The 12,171-nt window shown below is 36.8% G+C and overlaps 1 protein-coding gene across 1 annotated transcript; it reads left to right on the top strand.

Annotated features, from left to right (window-relative positions):
- The first annotated feature begins 614 nt into the window (after positions 1-614).
- LOC104099395 (homeobox protein LUMINIDEPENDENS) lies at positions 615-11,894 on the top strand. Its single transcript, XM_009606369.4, has 13 exons — positions 615-1,138; positions 1,785-1,812; positions 2,290-2,420; positions 3,044-3,393; positions 3,488-3,581; positions 3,675-3,768; positions 4,609-4,738; positions 4,812-4,863; positions 4,952-4,995; positions 5,066-5,154; positions 5,447-5,869; positions 9,773-10,302; positions 10,765-11,894. The coding sequence occupies exons 1-13, from the start codon at positions 974-976 to the stop codon at positions 11,680-11,682; spliced, it is 3,048 nt and encodes a 1,015-aa protein (XP_009604664.1). The 5' UTR covers positions 615-973; the 3' UTR covers positions 11,683-11,894.
- The last annotated feature ends 277 nt before the right edge of the window (positions 11,895-12,171 follow it).

The following is a 12,171-nucleotide window of genomic DNA, read 5'->3' as shown; positions in this document are numbered from 1 at the left end:
ATAAGAATTCATTTATTATTGTTTAGCCCATAACAATTTTAACATTATAATATCTGCATAGCATCTGAACCAATGATACCACAAACGTCTTTAAGAACATAATATAAAATTATTAAATGAACAATAAAACTGAACCAAACATATACCCTGTTTGGCCAAGCTTCTTTTGAGACAAAAATGTTTTTTTGTTGTAAAATTAAGGTGTTTGGCCAAGTTTTTGAAAGGAAAAAAAGTACTTTTGAGGAGAAGTAGAAGGAGAATCAATTATGGAGAAATAGAAAAAAATAGATTATCTCCAAAAATACTTTTTTGAAAAGCACTTTTGAGAAAAATACACTTTGAAGTATTTTTTTAAAGCTTGGCCAAACACTAATTGCTGCCCAAAAGTATTTTTTAAATTAATTCGCCAAACCTAAACTGCTTTTCACCAAAAGTACTTTTGAGAAAAAATACTTCTCAAAATAAATTGATTTTTACAGCTTGGCCAAACGGGCTAATAATCTTTTGTGATTATGCCCATTTGTTTATTTAAAAAATAACATTATTGAGTATAAACAAGTTAAAAAAAAAAAAAGAAGAAGAAGGTGAACTAGAGGGAGAAAAAACAAGCCCCCAAAAGTTGGACATCTGCTACCAAACTCGGCAAGCCTTTAGGAGCCCCTGGGGTTTCTACTTCAGTTCACTCCGTCCATCATCTCTCAATTCTCAAATTTTGCCCGTCGCTTATTTTATCCTTCGGCGTCCTCTCTTGCCTTTCTTCAAACAGGTGGGGGACAAACCACAGCGTTCCTCTTTCATTCTTCTTCAGTATTGTCCAAACATCTTTCCCCTTTACATTAGCTGCTGTGGAAACCCTAGAACTTATCCTGATTGAATTTAGCCCTAGTCCTCTTCTTCAATTGGCTGATTCTGATGCGTGAATTCATACGATCTATTGCTTCGAGGTTAGAAGTTTCGATTGGCGGAATCTACAATGGAAAATCAATTACAACTAGCCTTGTTGTCCAGTCCGACGGCGTCATTCATGACCTTGTTCGACTCGCAGAAGGAACTTCTCCGTAACCAGATTGATCAGCTCGAAAACATCGTTTTACGTCAATGCAACCTCACTGGCGTCAATCCCCTCTCTCAAGAGATGGTTAGTCTTCTTATCTTTATTGTTTTTACAAAATTATTTTATTACTTATTTCTGTTTATGGTAATGTAGGAACTGGCATTGGTTAAGTTGACAGTTCATTAAGTTGTATCTCAATTAGTTAATTTAGATTCGCCTTTACTGTACAAAAATGGTAATGCTTTTGTGTTGGTCATAAGCAACATTCTTTTTGTGGTTGTACAATTGAAGGATTAAAAATAGTTTGAGACTAGCAATCTTTATCCAATCTTTTTCTTTTTTGAGTTGAGGACTAGCATGTCTTTTAGCTTCTGTTTATCCAGAAGGATAGAAAAACACTAGCTACCTGTTGTATTACATTTGCGTTCAGAAAATTTAAGATCTCAGGTGTATTTTGCGTTTTAGAAATTTGTTTCACAGAAAATGTTTTCCTCAGTAAAATAATATTCCTGTGTTTAGTTACCTTGAATTGCGTAATGTTTTTGCTAAGGAGAAAACTTATAATTTCTGTCACTAATGGGCGAATGTCATTCTCTATTATAATTAAATCTAACTGTTGCTATATTAATTGTTTCAATCAGTACTTAGACATTGTTGTCAACTTTTGACACTCAAAGTGCAAAATTTTCCTCTGACTGATTGCTCATTCATTTTTTCTTCCACTGTGCAGGCTGCTGGAGCTCTTTCAATAAAAATTGGTAAGCCCCCATGGCCGAAATTAAATGATGATGCTTTTGTGGTCAAGTTTTAAATTTGATAGACTTGGATCCTTTGAGAATGAAAAAACAGTAGGTCACAGTGACATGTTGATTGGTTACTCTATATTATCTTTTGCATATTGATTATACTACATAACTATGTTTGTTTACGTTTGAAGGTTCTATTTTATTTTATTTGCTTTAATAGTAGTTTACTTTCTTTTTGTTGCCACGTACATCATTGCGTCATCTACCAGAATTACTTGTCTTGATGTTTAATGGGAACTAGCTTAATGATCTAAGTGAACTCAGTTGCTACTGTCATAGTTTTCTCTTACAAGGTGATCTTTTGATCCAAATTGCATGTAATATGTCTTTTTGATTATTATCATAAATGATGATCTTGACTTCTTAAACTTTTGTACGAGCTACTCTGATTCCATTTGTATTCTGATAGTTTAACATCTCCTGTTGCAGGCAAAAGGCCACGAGATCTTCTAAACCCCAAGGCAATAAAGTATATGCAGTCTGTTTTCTCTATCAAAGACGCAATCAACAAGAAGGAAACCCGTGAAATTAGTGCTCTTTTTGGTGTCACAGTCACACAGGTGTGTTCTTTTTCAGTTTGAGTAATCCATTCCCCATTCCACCTGGCTGTAATCTTGTTTAAACTTCTCTATATTTCTGAATGTTTGACTATTTCATATTTGATTGGATTCCTTGGCTTAAATTGGGTTTGGATCGTAGATCAATAAGAACAGTGGTTTGACTTGTAAATTTTAGTATCTTACCTTTGTTTCATGCAATGGTGTGTTTTACTCCTATGCTCATGAGTCATGATTGTTCAAAAGATTATCTTTTTCCTTGGAATCACCCTTTAAAACTTCGAAACGAGCACATGTTGGTATATTAGTTGCACCATCTTTCTTGTTTCAGTTTTTCTATTTTGGATATTAGGCACACTATTGCTTTTGAGAAATGAGAACAGCTTGTTATGGAATTATGCATCTTATTATGTAAAGTATAGCTCCTTAGATATATGTTCCCCTTTTCTTCTTTGCCTTTTTGGCGATATGTGTATGGACGGATTCCTTAATCCACTCTGCATAGTCATTCAGTGGCTTTCCTTGGTGCAATTTTAGTTAAACGATGATATAAGATCTGTGCATTCTTTAATTTCATCTTCTGACAACTTACACAGCTTGTTTGAATACCATGTCTGCATTTGCAGGTGCGTGACTTCTTTACAGCTCAGCGTACAAGAGTTAGAAAGTTCCTGAGGTTGTCTAGAGAGAAGGCTAGCATATCAAATGCATTTATTGAAGGGCCTTGTCCGATCCCATTGAGTTCTGATCCTAGTTCACACACAGAGCCAGTTCCTCTAGACAGCGTGGCTCCAACCTGTACAGACGTGGGGCCATCTTGTTCTACACAGGATGAGGTCCTAACTGGCATAGAGGAGACAGATAAACATTTTCTTGATAATATCCTTACTTTAATGAGAAAAGAAGAAACCTTCTCTGGGCAGGTTAAGTTGATGGACTGGATCTTGGAAGTACAAAACCCTTCCGTGCTATTTTGGTACTTGAGAATTATGGTCGTTGAATTTTAGTTATATAAGTACTAGTTTACTCCTTTCCCAATATAATTGGTTTTCTTAATAACATATTTGTAGGTTTTTAGCTAAAGGCGGTGTAATGATTTTGGCTACATGGTTGAGTCAAGCAGCTGTCGAAGAACAAACCAGTGTTCTTCATATCATCCTTAAGGTCTATATTCATCCCTTAATTTTAGATAATTGGCCCATAATATCAACTTTTTCTGCAACAAATTGTTGTTCTAATGGTTGCTTGTGTTATCAGGTACTATGCCATCTTCCTCTACACAAAGCATTTCCTGTACATATGTCTGCTATACTGCAGAGTGTTAATAGACTGCGATTTTATCGGACTCCAGGTGTGTTGTCATGCGCCTTATTTTATCTTTGGGTATCTTTTTGCTACAAAATACATTAAAAAATTTAAACTGTTGATCTCCATGGCTTATACCTATCTGGTAGCTTGGCTGGAAACTTCACATTATTGAGATATTACAGAAGTATCTGAAACTAAGTTGGATATATGGGAATAAGTGTCAAATTAAGTCGGCACAGCATTTTATACCAACACTGAAGCATCTCTATTGAGCTATTTACTCTGTGAATCATACATTACATAGTGCTGCTCTTAAGAAATATTCCTATAAGGCATGTGATATTAGGACATTACTTGGAAATCACTGTACTGGTACTGTAATCATTTTCATTAGATTATCTCAGATGATTTGTTGTGTTTTTGCTGTCAAATGAAGACATTGTTCTGGAACTACTGCACTGTCTGTACACTCAATTATATATCTCATTGTCTCGGATGATTTTTGGAGTTTTGATGTGTAAAATATTTAAAGGTCCTGATTTGATACTTTAACTGATCATATTCCGAGAGACATTTGGAAAGACTCAGGGAAGAATGGTGTATATGTATATCTCTGGACTACATCAGTAGTTTAAAATTTGTTGGATAAGAACCAAGAAGACACTAGATATGATGTGCTTGCAGTTCCTTTTATTTGTTTCAGCCACTCATAATAATTTAGTCTAATATTTAGGTGGAATTTCTACTGTATTTTCATGAGACTTTTGTAATTTGTACTGCACCATATATATACTTTTTCGGGAAGAGGGGGTGGTTGAGTGTGATGAATCCTCCTTTAGCCCCATCAGTGTTTTGGATCTCATTCATCTGATTTGAAGATCAGATATCTCAAACAGGGCAAGAATTTTGCTTGCAAAATGGAGCAAAATGTTTGCAAAGAGCCAGGCTATGAAGAAACGTAATGGGATTAAATCTGCTAGTGATGTGCAGGATGAGTTGCTATTGCAGCAGAGGTAAGCTTTGGTTTTGTCTCAAAGAACTGTTTAACTTTTCTTAGTTATCAACACTTTTATTGTTGTTTTGCAGCATTGGTGAAGTTATGGGCGACGAAATATGGAACTCAAAAGCTGAGGACGTCGTAAGTTCATTGATAACTTAAATGAATTTGGTTAAGAAGATTCTGGGTCTTCTATTGGTAATTGTTTTCCTTCCTTTTGGTCTTCTAGGGAGAATCTTATGCAAACCTCTGTGGACCTTCAGAGAATTCGAGGTCTGTGTGTTCTTACTGCCTTGCTTTTTGTAATTGTTGATGAATTTCTGAACACACACCTCTCTTTCAGGAAGTTGGATTCTCCACATCCAGTTAAATTGCTTACAGCATCTTCAGATGACTCTAACAAGAGGCTTAATAAAGGAGCTTTAGCGTCTAGTATCCTTAGATGCCTCTGTGTTTAATTCAGTTTATCAATATTTATGAAAGTATAAGGTCCTCATTTGTCTTGATTGAATGATGGCTCCTCCTTCCATGGACAGTAAACTGTCATCAGCAGAAATTTGGATTTCTCATCTATTTTCATGCTCTAAATAACGAGTATTCAGAAGTTTCAATATGACATATTCATCAAATAGATTTGACCATATAAGAAAATAGCTATGTTTCTTTTCTCTCTTTTTCTGTTTTCTTATCACTTGCACATCGTTGAGTGCCTTAGCTACTTCAGAAACTCGAGAGCGAAGAAAAGTTCAGCTAATGGAACAACCAAGCCAAAGAACGACGGGAAGGAGCCTAGCAGTAGGAAGACCAGCAACTGCAACTCAAGGCCGCCCACTTTCAGCAGATGATATCCAAAAAGCAAAAATGCGTGCTCAATTTATGCAGAGTAAATATGGGAAAGCTAAAAATGATGAGAGTTCTCTGGTGAAACCTGAAGCTCCAAATGGAGTTACCTCTCCACAAGATGATATCTTGCAGGGAGCTCCAAAATTGCAAGGTTGTCCTAAAGATGATGAACATGAAAAGCTTGATAGTGTTGCCTTGAAAGGGTCCAATCAGCAGGAAAGTCATCGCAAGTTGAGTTTTGACGTAGAAGAACCTCCATGGAAAAGGTGCAGGAGAATGCAGATCCCTTGGTGCAAACCACCAGGTAAATTTGCTTTTGTTTTTACTGAAAGGCTGTTCTTGCTAACCTGTAGATTTCAGAAAAGGGGGAACATTAGTTTTGTTTTTGATCGTCCGAAAAGAGGAACATTAGATAATCACTTGATACTCTTTAGGCTCTAGGTTTGCTTCCAAATTCGATGAAATTAGATCATAACCAATTTCCTATCTTGTCTAATATTACTCGTTTCTCAATTTCTTCTCCCTTTTTTTGAGAAATGGTAAGTTTTATAATGTCAGCAGCAACAAGAAAGTGCTGAAATATGTACAAGTGAACAAAAACCAAAAGAAAACCTCATTCTAATCTTATAGGGATTCTAATAGGCTAAATATCTATTCTGCATCATTTTCGAATTCCTCTTTACACCACAAAGAAAACAAAAGTCTACTCTTGGGCTTGATTTGCTGGATCGAGCATGCTTTGTCTTCAAAACATCTGGCATTCCTTTCCTTCCATAGGGTCCACCAAATACATGCCAATATGGTATTCCACCATAATTTTTGTCTTCTATTTCTTTTCCTTAGGGACCAGTTTTGTAGCAATTGAGTTGTAGGCATCACCCTTCTAAGCTCCACTATCCACGGCGGAGCCAAGATTTTTATTAAGGGTAACATATAATATATATACATAATTTTTTTAAACCTACCTACACGATGTATTTTTGTTGCGAAGGGGTGTTGACACCCCTTGCTATAAGGCGGCTCCGCCACTGCCCACCAAATTCAGGAAGATTTACCAAAGTTTCTCGTTGCATCACAGTGAACAAAAAGATGATTCACACTTTCTGTTTCGTTTCCGCAAAGATAGCACCTGCTACAAATACGCAAGATGCGATTGCGACATGTCTCCATAGTAGTAGTTAGCAACTCAGCCTTGGTCTCTAACTAGGAAAGTTAGCATCGGTATCTAACTTACAAAAAAGGAGAAAGAAAAAGAAAAACAAAAAGTTGGCTTTGGTCTCTAATTGTATTTTTCACGGTAGTTGACCTAAAGATGCTCTGGTGTCTCTTGTGATCCATAGATCCGTTACTATAGTAACCATTAGCATGGAAATATGAGTGCTTCTTGGTAAAACTAAATTATAGAAGCATTTCTGAAGCAAACAATTGTTTTTCCATGGTTAAACTAGCAATTGGGCATCTTATGTGTGGTTTAGATTTTAATCTTACTAAGCAGTTTTTTCCATTTGGTTTTTGTGTTGTATTTCAAAAATCTCTTGGAAATTATGGGTTTTCTGTGGAGCAGTTGATTGATAAGCGTGCGTTGCATTGTTAAGGAAATCCTACTTGCGGTTAAGGGTAATTTCTTTTTGCCCGATCCGGAGGAATATGTTCCTAATTATGCTTAAAATTAAGCAGAGAAGAATAATCAAAGAAAGAAGCAGTGGAGTAAAAGTTAATGGAACTTTGTGGGAGACCCGTCTTGGGAGGGTATCAATCTATTTTTAACATGATATTTACTTATAACTGCATATAGTGTGATTTCATAAATTATCAGATTGAGAGGCAAGAACACTATATTTAAGGTAGGAGTATGCTGTATCACCTAGTCTTTTATACTTTGACCTTTCATTGGCATAAACTTTTTACAAAAGGCTCGATCACTAGGTACAGAGTACATTATGTTTTTTCCTGTTTTTGGTTGTTTTAAAGTTGTGGAAAATGCTCTAGACCAAAAAAATAAAAGCAAATCATTTTCCACATCAAAGGCTCACTTAAGCCTTGAAGCTCAGAAAAGCTCAGGGAGAGCACTTCGCCTCACTTGAGCTGTGTTTCAGTGCAGGCAAGGCACCAAGACGTGCCCCTTATTGCCCATAAGTTGTATCTTGAATGGAGCAATACTAGACTACAAATATAATTGCAAATAAGTGCATTAGTTGTTAAGGAAAACAATATGAATGAATTTATTACTTTTTTCTTGAATTGCATATATATTTTTATTTTTTTCTTGCATTGCGCCTTTTTTAACGAAAGCCCACACTTAAGTTATGCTTTGCGCTTAAAGCCTCAATTGACTTAGAGCGCTCTTTAGTGCTTTTCGCCTTTGACAACACTGATACCCTTTCCCAGTTAAAATTATTACTCGCGTCTAATTAGATCTACACATTATTATCAGCCCATATCATAACTAGCCATGGTTCTGCAAAATTCTTATTAGCACAGGGTGTTTTATCTATCAGAATTTTAGTTTTGGTCAAATGCTGAACTTAGTTTGACATGAAACATTGATGAAGCCAAATGTGTGTTCCTATTTTTTCAAGTGTACGGTTTTGTATTTATTTTCTGACAAAAATGCGGTGTTTGGCATGATGGAAAATATTTTCGCGAAACTGTTTAATCAAGAAAAACGTTTTCTAGTGTTTAAGTACCTTTGGACAAAAGCTTATGCAAGATGGAGTCATTTTTCTTTACAAATATTCTAACTCTTACTCCTTATCGCTTCAATCAACAGTTCAACATTATTTTAATATCTAATTATCAAAAATATTATCAACGAACTATTCTCTCATCTTATCCTGCACATTGCATGATTACCATATGCCATTTTTATTTTGCATAAAACCTTGGAAATGATCGAGAAAATGATGACCAGTTGTAAAACATTTTCCGCAAAATATATTTTTCATGGATTGTCTGTAAAAGGTGCACCTTTGAAATGACTTTTTTTAAAGGCGTGAACAATAGTTGTCTGCTCTTCCAATAGCTGGCTAGATGTTGTCTACTGACTGTTCACTTTCATCAGCTACTGCCCCCCCCCCCCCCCCTTTCCAATATCAATTAGCGAGTGAAGATTTTGGGATGATGAAAATTCTATATGTAATTCATTGAGAAGCTTGACGTTTTATTTTATCCTTTTAATACTTTCTATTGGTTGGTTTGATAGCAAAAGATATTAGAGGCTACACTCTATACAAAAAGAAAATTCGATAGCAGGATATGTGGGATTTGTTGAACTGCAGAGAATGACTAACCCCATCCGTTTCTCTCCCTGGGGCGGCAGTTTTTGGGACTAAACAAGAGGGAAACAAGGGTTGCCGCAGATATAAGATCTTTCTTATGGCTAAACAGAGTGCATAAATTGATAAGACATAATATTTGGACTGTCAGTTCCTTATCCTCCGTAACCCCCCTCCCCCCCCCACCCCACCCCAAAACACACACACACACAGAGAAAAGGAAGAGAAATCTTGGACCGTCTTTGATGATACTCTGATGCAAGATTAACTGATCACCCCTTACCCCAAAAAGCATAGCACATCTTAGCATAATAAAAGGTGTTAGATAAACTCATTAACGAAAGCACCATCCAGTGCTGCTTGTAGATGCACATTTCGGAAGGTCAAATGCAATCCATCTTTTGCATATATAAGTAGGAATGCCAACATTCAGCAAGTTTTTTACGTACTTACTACCGCATGTGATTCCAAGAAGCCAAATCTAAATTTGAAGCTTAACAAACTTAAATAAGTTGGTTGATTGCAGCTATATAACTTGTTGTTTTTACTTGAGCTCCAAATTTGTGGACAGGGAAAGTAATTAAGTGTTTCAAATGTTAATTAGTGGTGCGGACATGGCTTTCATTTTAATGTTGGATTGTAATATGATTTATATTTTGTCCTTTTTTTTGCGGACACGAGGTAGGGGTGGAAAGTAGTGACTCTTTTATTTATTTGGCTCAAGGTCTTTACCACTTCACCATGTGCCGTTGGGCCCAATTATTCAACATTAATAAGGACATTGGCATTCAGTGTAATTCTGGCCCCTCGTCAACAGCTGCTAGTATCTTGTTTGGGAGATAATGTACCAACACAAAACTAGGATTTCTCAGAAATTAATGGCCGTCCTTATTCTTCAATTAGCCTTTTCCAACCTTTTTTGTTTGATGCAGAGGTGACGATGAGTGATGCATGGAAGGTTTGTGCTGGGGGTGAGAGCAAAGAAGTTGACATTCAGAATAAAAGAATCCGTCGAGAGAGGGAAACCATTTACAGGACAGTCCAAGAAATTCCGTTGAACCCCAAGGAACCTTGGGACCGTGAAATGGACCCTGATGACACATTAACCACAGAAATTCCGATTGAGCAATTACCAGACACTGAAGGTGCTGAAACAGTTGTTTTGCGGCCGGAGGACGAAGAAACTGAAGCTGCATCAGCCAGTACGTCAAATGGCATTGCAACTACAGCAGAACCAGATGTAGAGTTGCTTGCCGTACTGCTAAAAAATCCCGAGTTGGTTTATGCCTTGACATCTGGCCAAGCTGGAAACTTGTCCAGTGAGGAAACTGTGAAGCTGCTTGATATGATCAAAGCAAATGGGATGAATTCACTGAACAGTGTAACAGATTTAGGCAGAATTGCTGAGAAGAAAGTTGAAGTTTCTCTTCCATCCCCTACTCCTTCCAGTGATCCTGGAACGGTGCGTTATTTAGTCACATTTTGTACCACTTTTACGTTTTATGGAACTTGGGCGGGCCTTCTTTTCTTGCATTGCCTCCTCTTCTCTCTCTCTCTATTCTATTTTTACTTGCTGACATGCATAACGGCAAGAGTTTCTTCTTCATCTTCTTTTCTGCTTCACTTTATCCAACCCATTTGAGGTTTACTGGTCGGTTTTCAACTACACGATGTTATGCGAAATAAAATAAATCAATAAAACAATTATGAATTCAAATAAAGCCCTGCAGATCACGGTGATAAATCCGAAGTTGCTTTTTCTTTGATCGGACCAAAAAAAAAAGTATGTTCTGTTTATCATGATACTACAAAAATTAATGGAGGCCTTAATATCACCAATTAATTGTTGTCCTATACCCTCTTATTGCCATCTTGGTACTTCTCTGAAACAGCTCTAAATTTTTTTTTTCTTTTTTTCGTGCAGAGTGGATCAATGCAGAACTTTGCTAAAAATCCTTTCTCGCAGAGAAGTTTAATGGCGGTTCCAGAAGCAAATGGTGCAACCCGACTTGCAGGTTTGGTCCGTTCACAAGAAAAGCTTCAAGCTAGCAGCTCAATATATCCGCAGAGTACATCCACCACAATGTTAGCATCACAGCAATTGCCGATAGCCCCACAATTGGCCCAACAACTATCACTGCTTCAAGCAGCTGCAGGATCTTTTGAAAAGGATCATCGACCGTCTCCATTAAATCCTAGTCTAAACCAGACTGCCCTAGCAAATCCTATGCATTCACAATTATCTACCTCAGAACCAGCCGTAAATAGAAATAATTACTCTCCCTTTGGATTGACGGAATACAATCTACACAGTGCCACTGCAGCAACCACAAGAATCCAGGGTGAAACATCTGGTAATATTAGATCCTCGCCAATGCCTATAGCTAATGTACAACAAAGAACTGTAAGCCTACATATGCCTCAAATGGCAGTATCACATACACCACCAAGGCCACAACTACAAACCCAGCCACAACCTGGCTACACACCTGAACATATGTGGGGAACTATGTCGGGTTCTGCTCTAAATCGGGGTTATCAAGAAAATTCGATCCCGAACCATTATAATGCACATCTTGCCGGGCATGTAGAACCTGGACTACAACATGCTGCATGGAGAGGAAATTATGTGGAGGAGGCTGGATTTGAGTCTTGGAGTCCTGATAATAGTCCTGTTAGGCGTCAAGAACAAGTAGGAAGATGGAATCACTCAGAACATAGGATGAATATGAGAGAAAACTACAGATCGGATTTGTCTACATCGCGAAATCCCAGTTATCATTCCGGTTACCGTGGTCCTGACGATGGTGGAAATAGGAGGTGGGGTGATAGAAGAAGATAACCTCTCAAACGGCTGACCATTTAATTCTTTTGACAAGAGATGTTTGTTAGTGTTTAGGATAGAGTAGGATATTTTCAAGAGGGGATTTGCAACGTGAGATGGTTGTAAACCTGTAATGTCAGCATGTTACATCACTTTATTCTGTTTCCCAATCGATACCTTTAGATTACATGTCAACAGCAAAAAGAAGAAAAAAAATGAAATTTAGCTCACTTGCAGTCATCCTAGTACTTTTGGTAGAAGTGAAGATTATTTGCTAATTGAGTGTTTTTTTTCGTGCAAAGGATATTGTGGAATCGGTCGATAATAAGTGACTTTTTGATCTCTTTATTTTGGTCCAAAATAATTGTCCTTTTATATAATCAAGAAAAAATTAATTTTTTTTTTTTAAAATTCGTCCTTATTTATATATTCAATTGTGTCAAGTTAATAATATGTAGATTTTAATTAAGGGTAATTTTCAAAATATTTTTTTTCTATAAGAGTATT

Source organism: Nicotiana tomentosiformis, chromosome 1 (genome assembly GCF_000390325.3).
Source record: "Nicotiana tomentosiformis chromosome 1, ASM39032v3, whole genome shotgun sequence".
NCBI lineage: Eukaryota > Viridiplantae > Streptophyta > Magnoliopsida > Solanales > Solanaceae > Nicotiana > Nicotiana tomentosiformis.
This window is presented reverse-complemented; position numbering and strand designations above follow the sequence as displayed.

What these genes read in the sequence shown, in the direction of transcription:
- LOC104099395 (XM_009606369.4), top strand. Translation starts at nt 974, where the DNA reads ATGGAAAATCAATTACAACTAGCCTTGTTGTCCAGTCCGACGGCGTCA. An exon ending in ACTCAAAAGCTGAGGACGTC is followed by an intron (nt 4,864 to 4,951) that starts GTAAGTTCATTG and finishes TTGGTCTTCTAG; the next exon opens with GGAGAATCTTATGCAAACCT. An exon ending in TAAAGGAGCTTTAGCGTCTA is followed by an intron (nt 5,155 to 5,446) that starts GTATCCTTAGAT and finishes TAGCTACTTCAG; the next exon opens with AAACTCGAGAGCGAAGAAAA.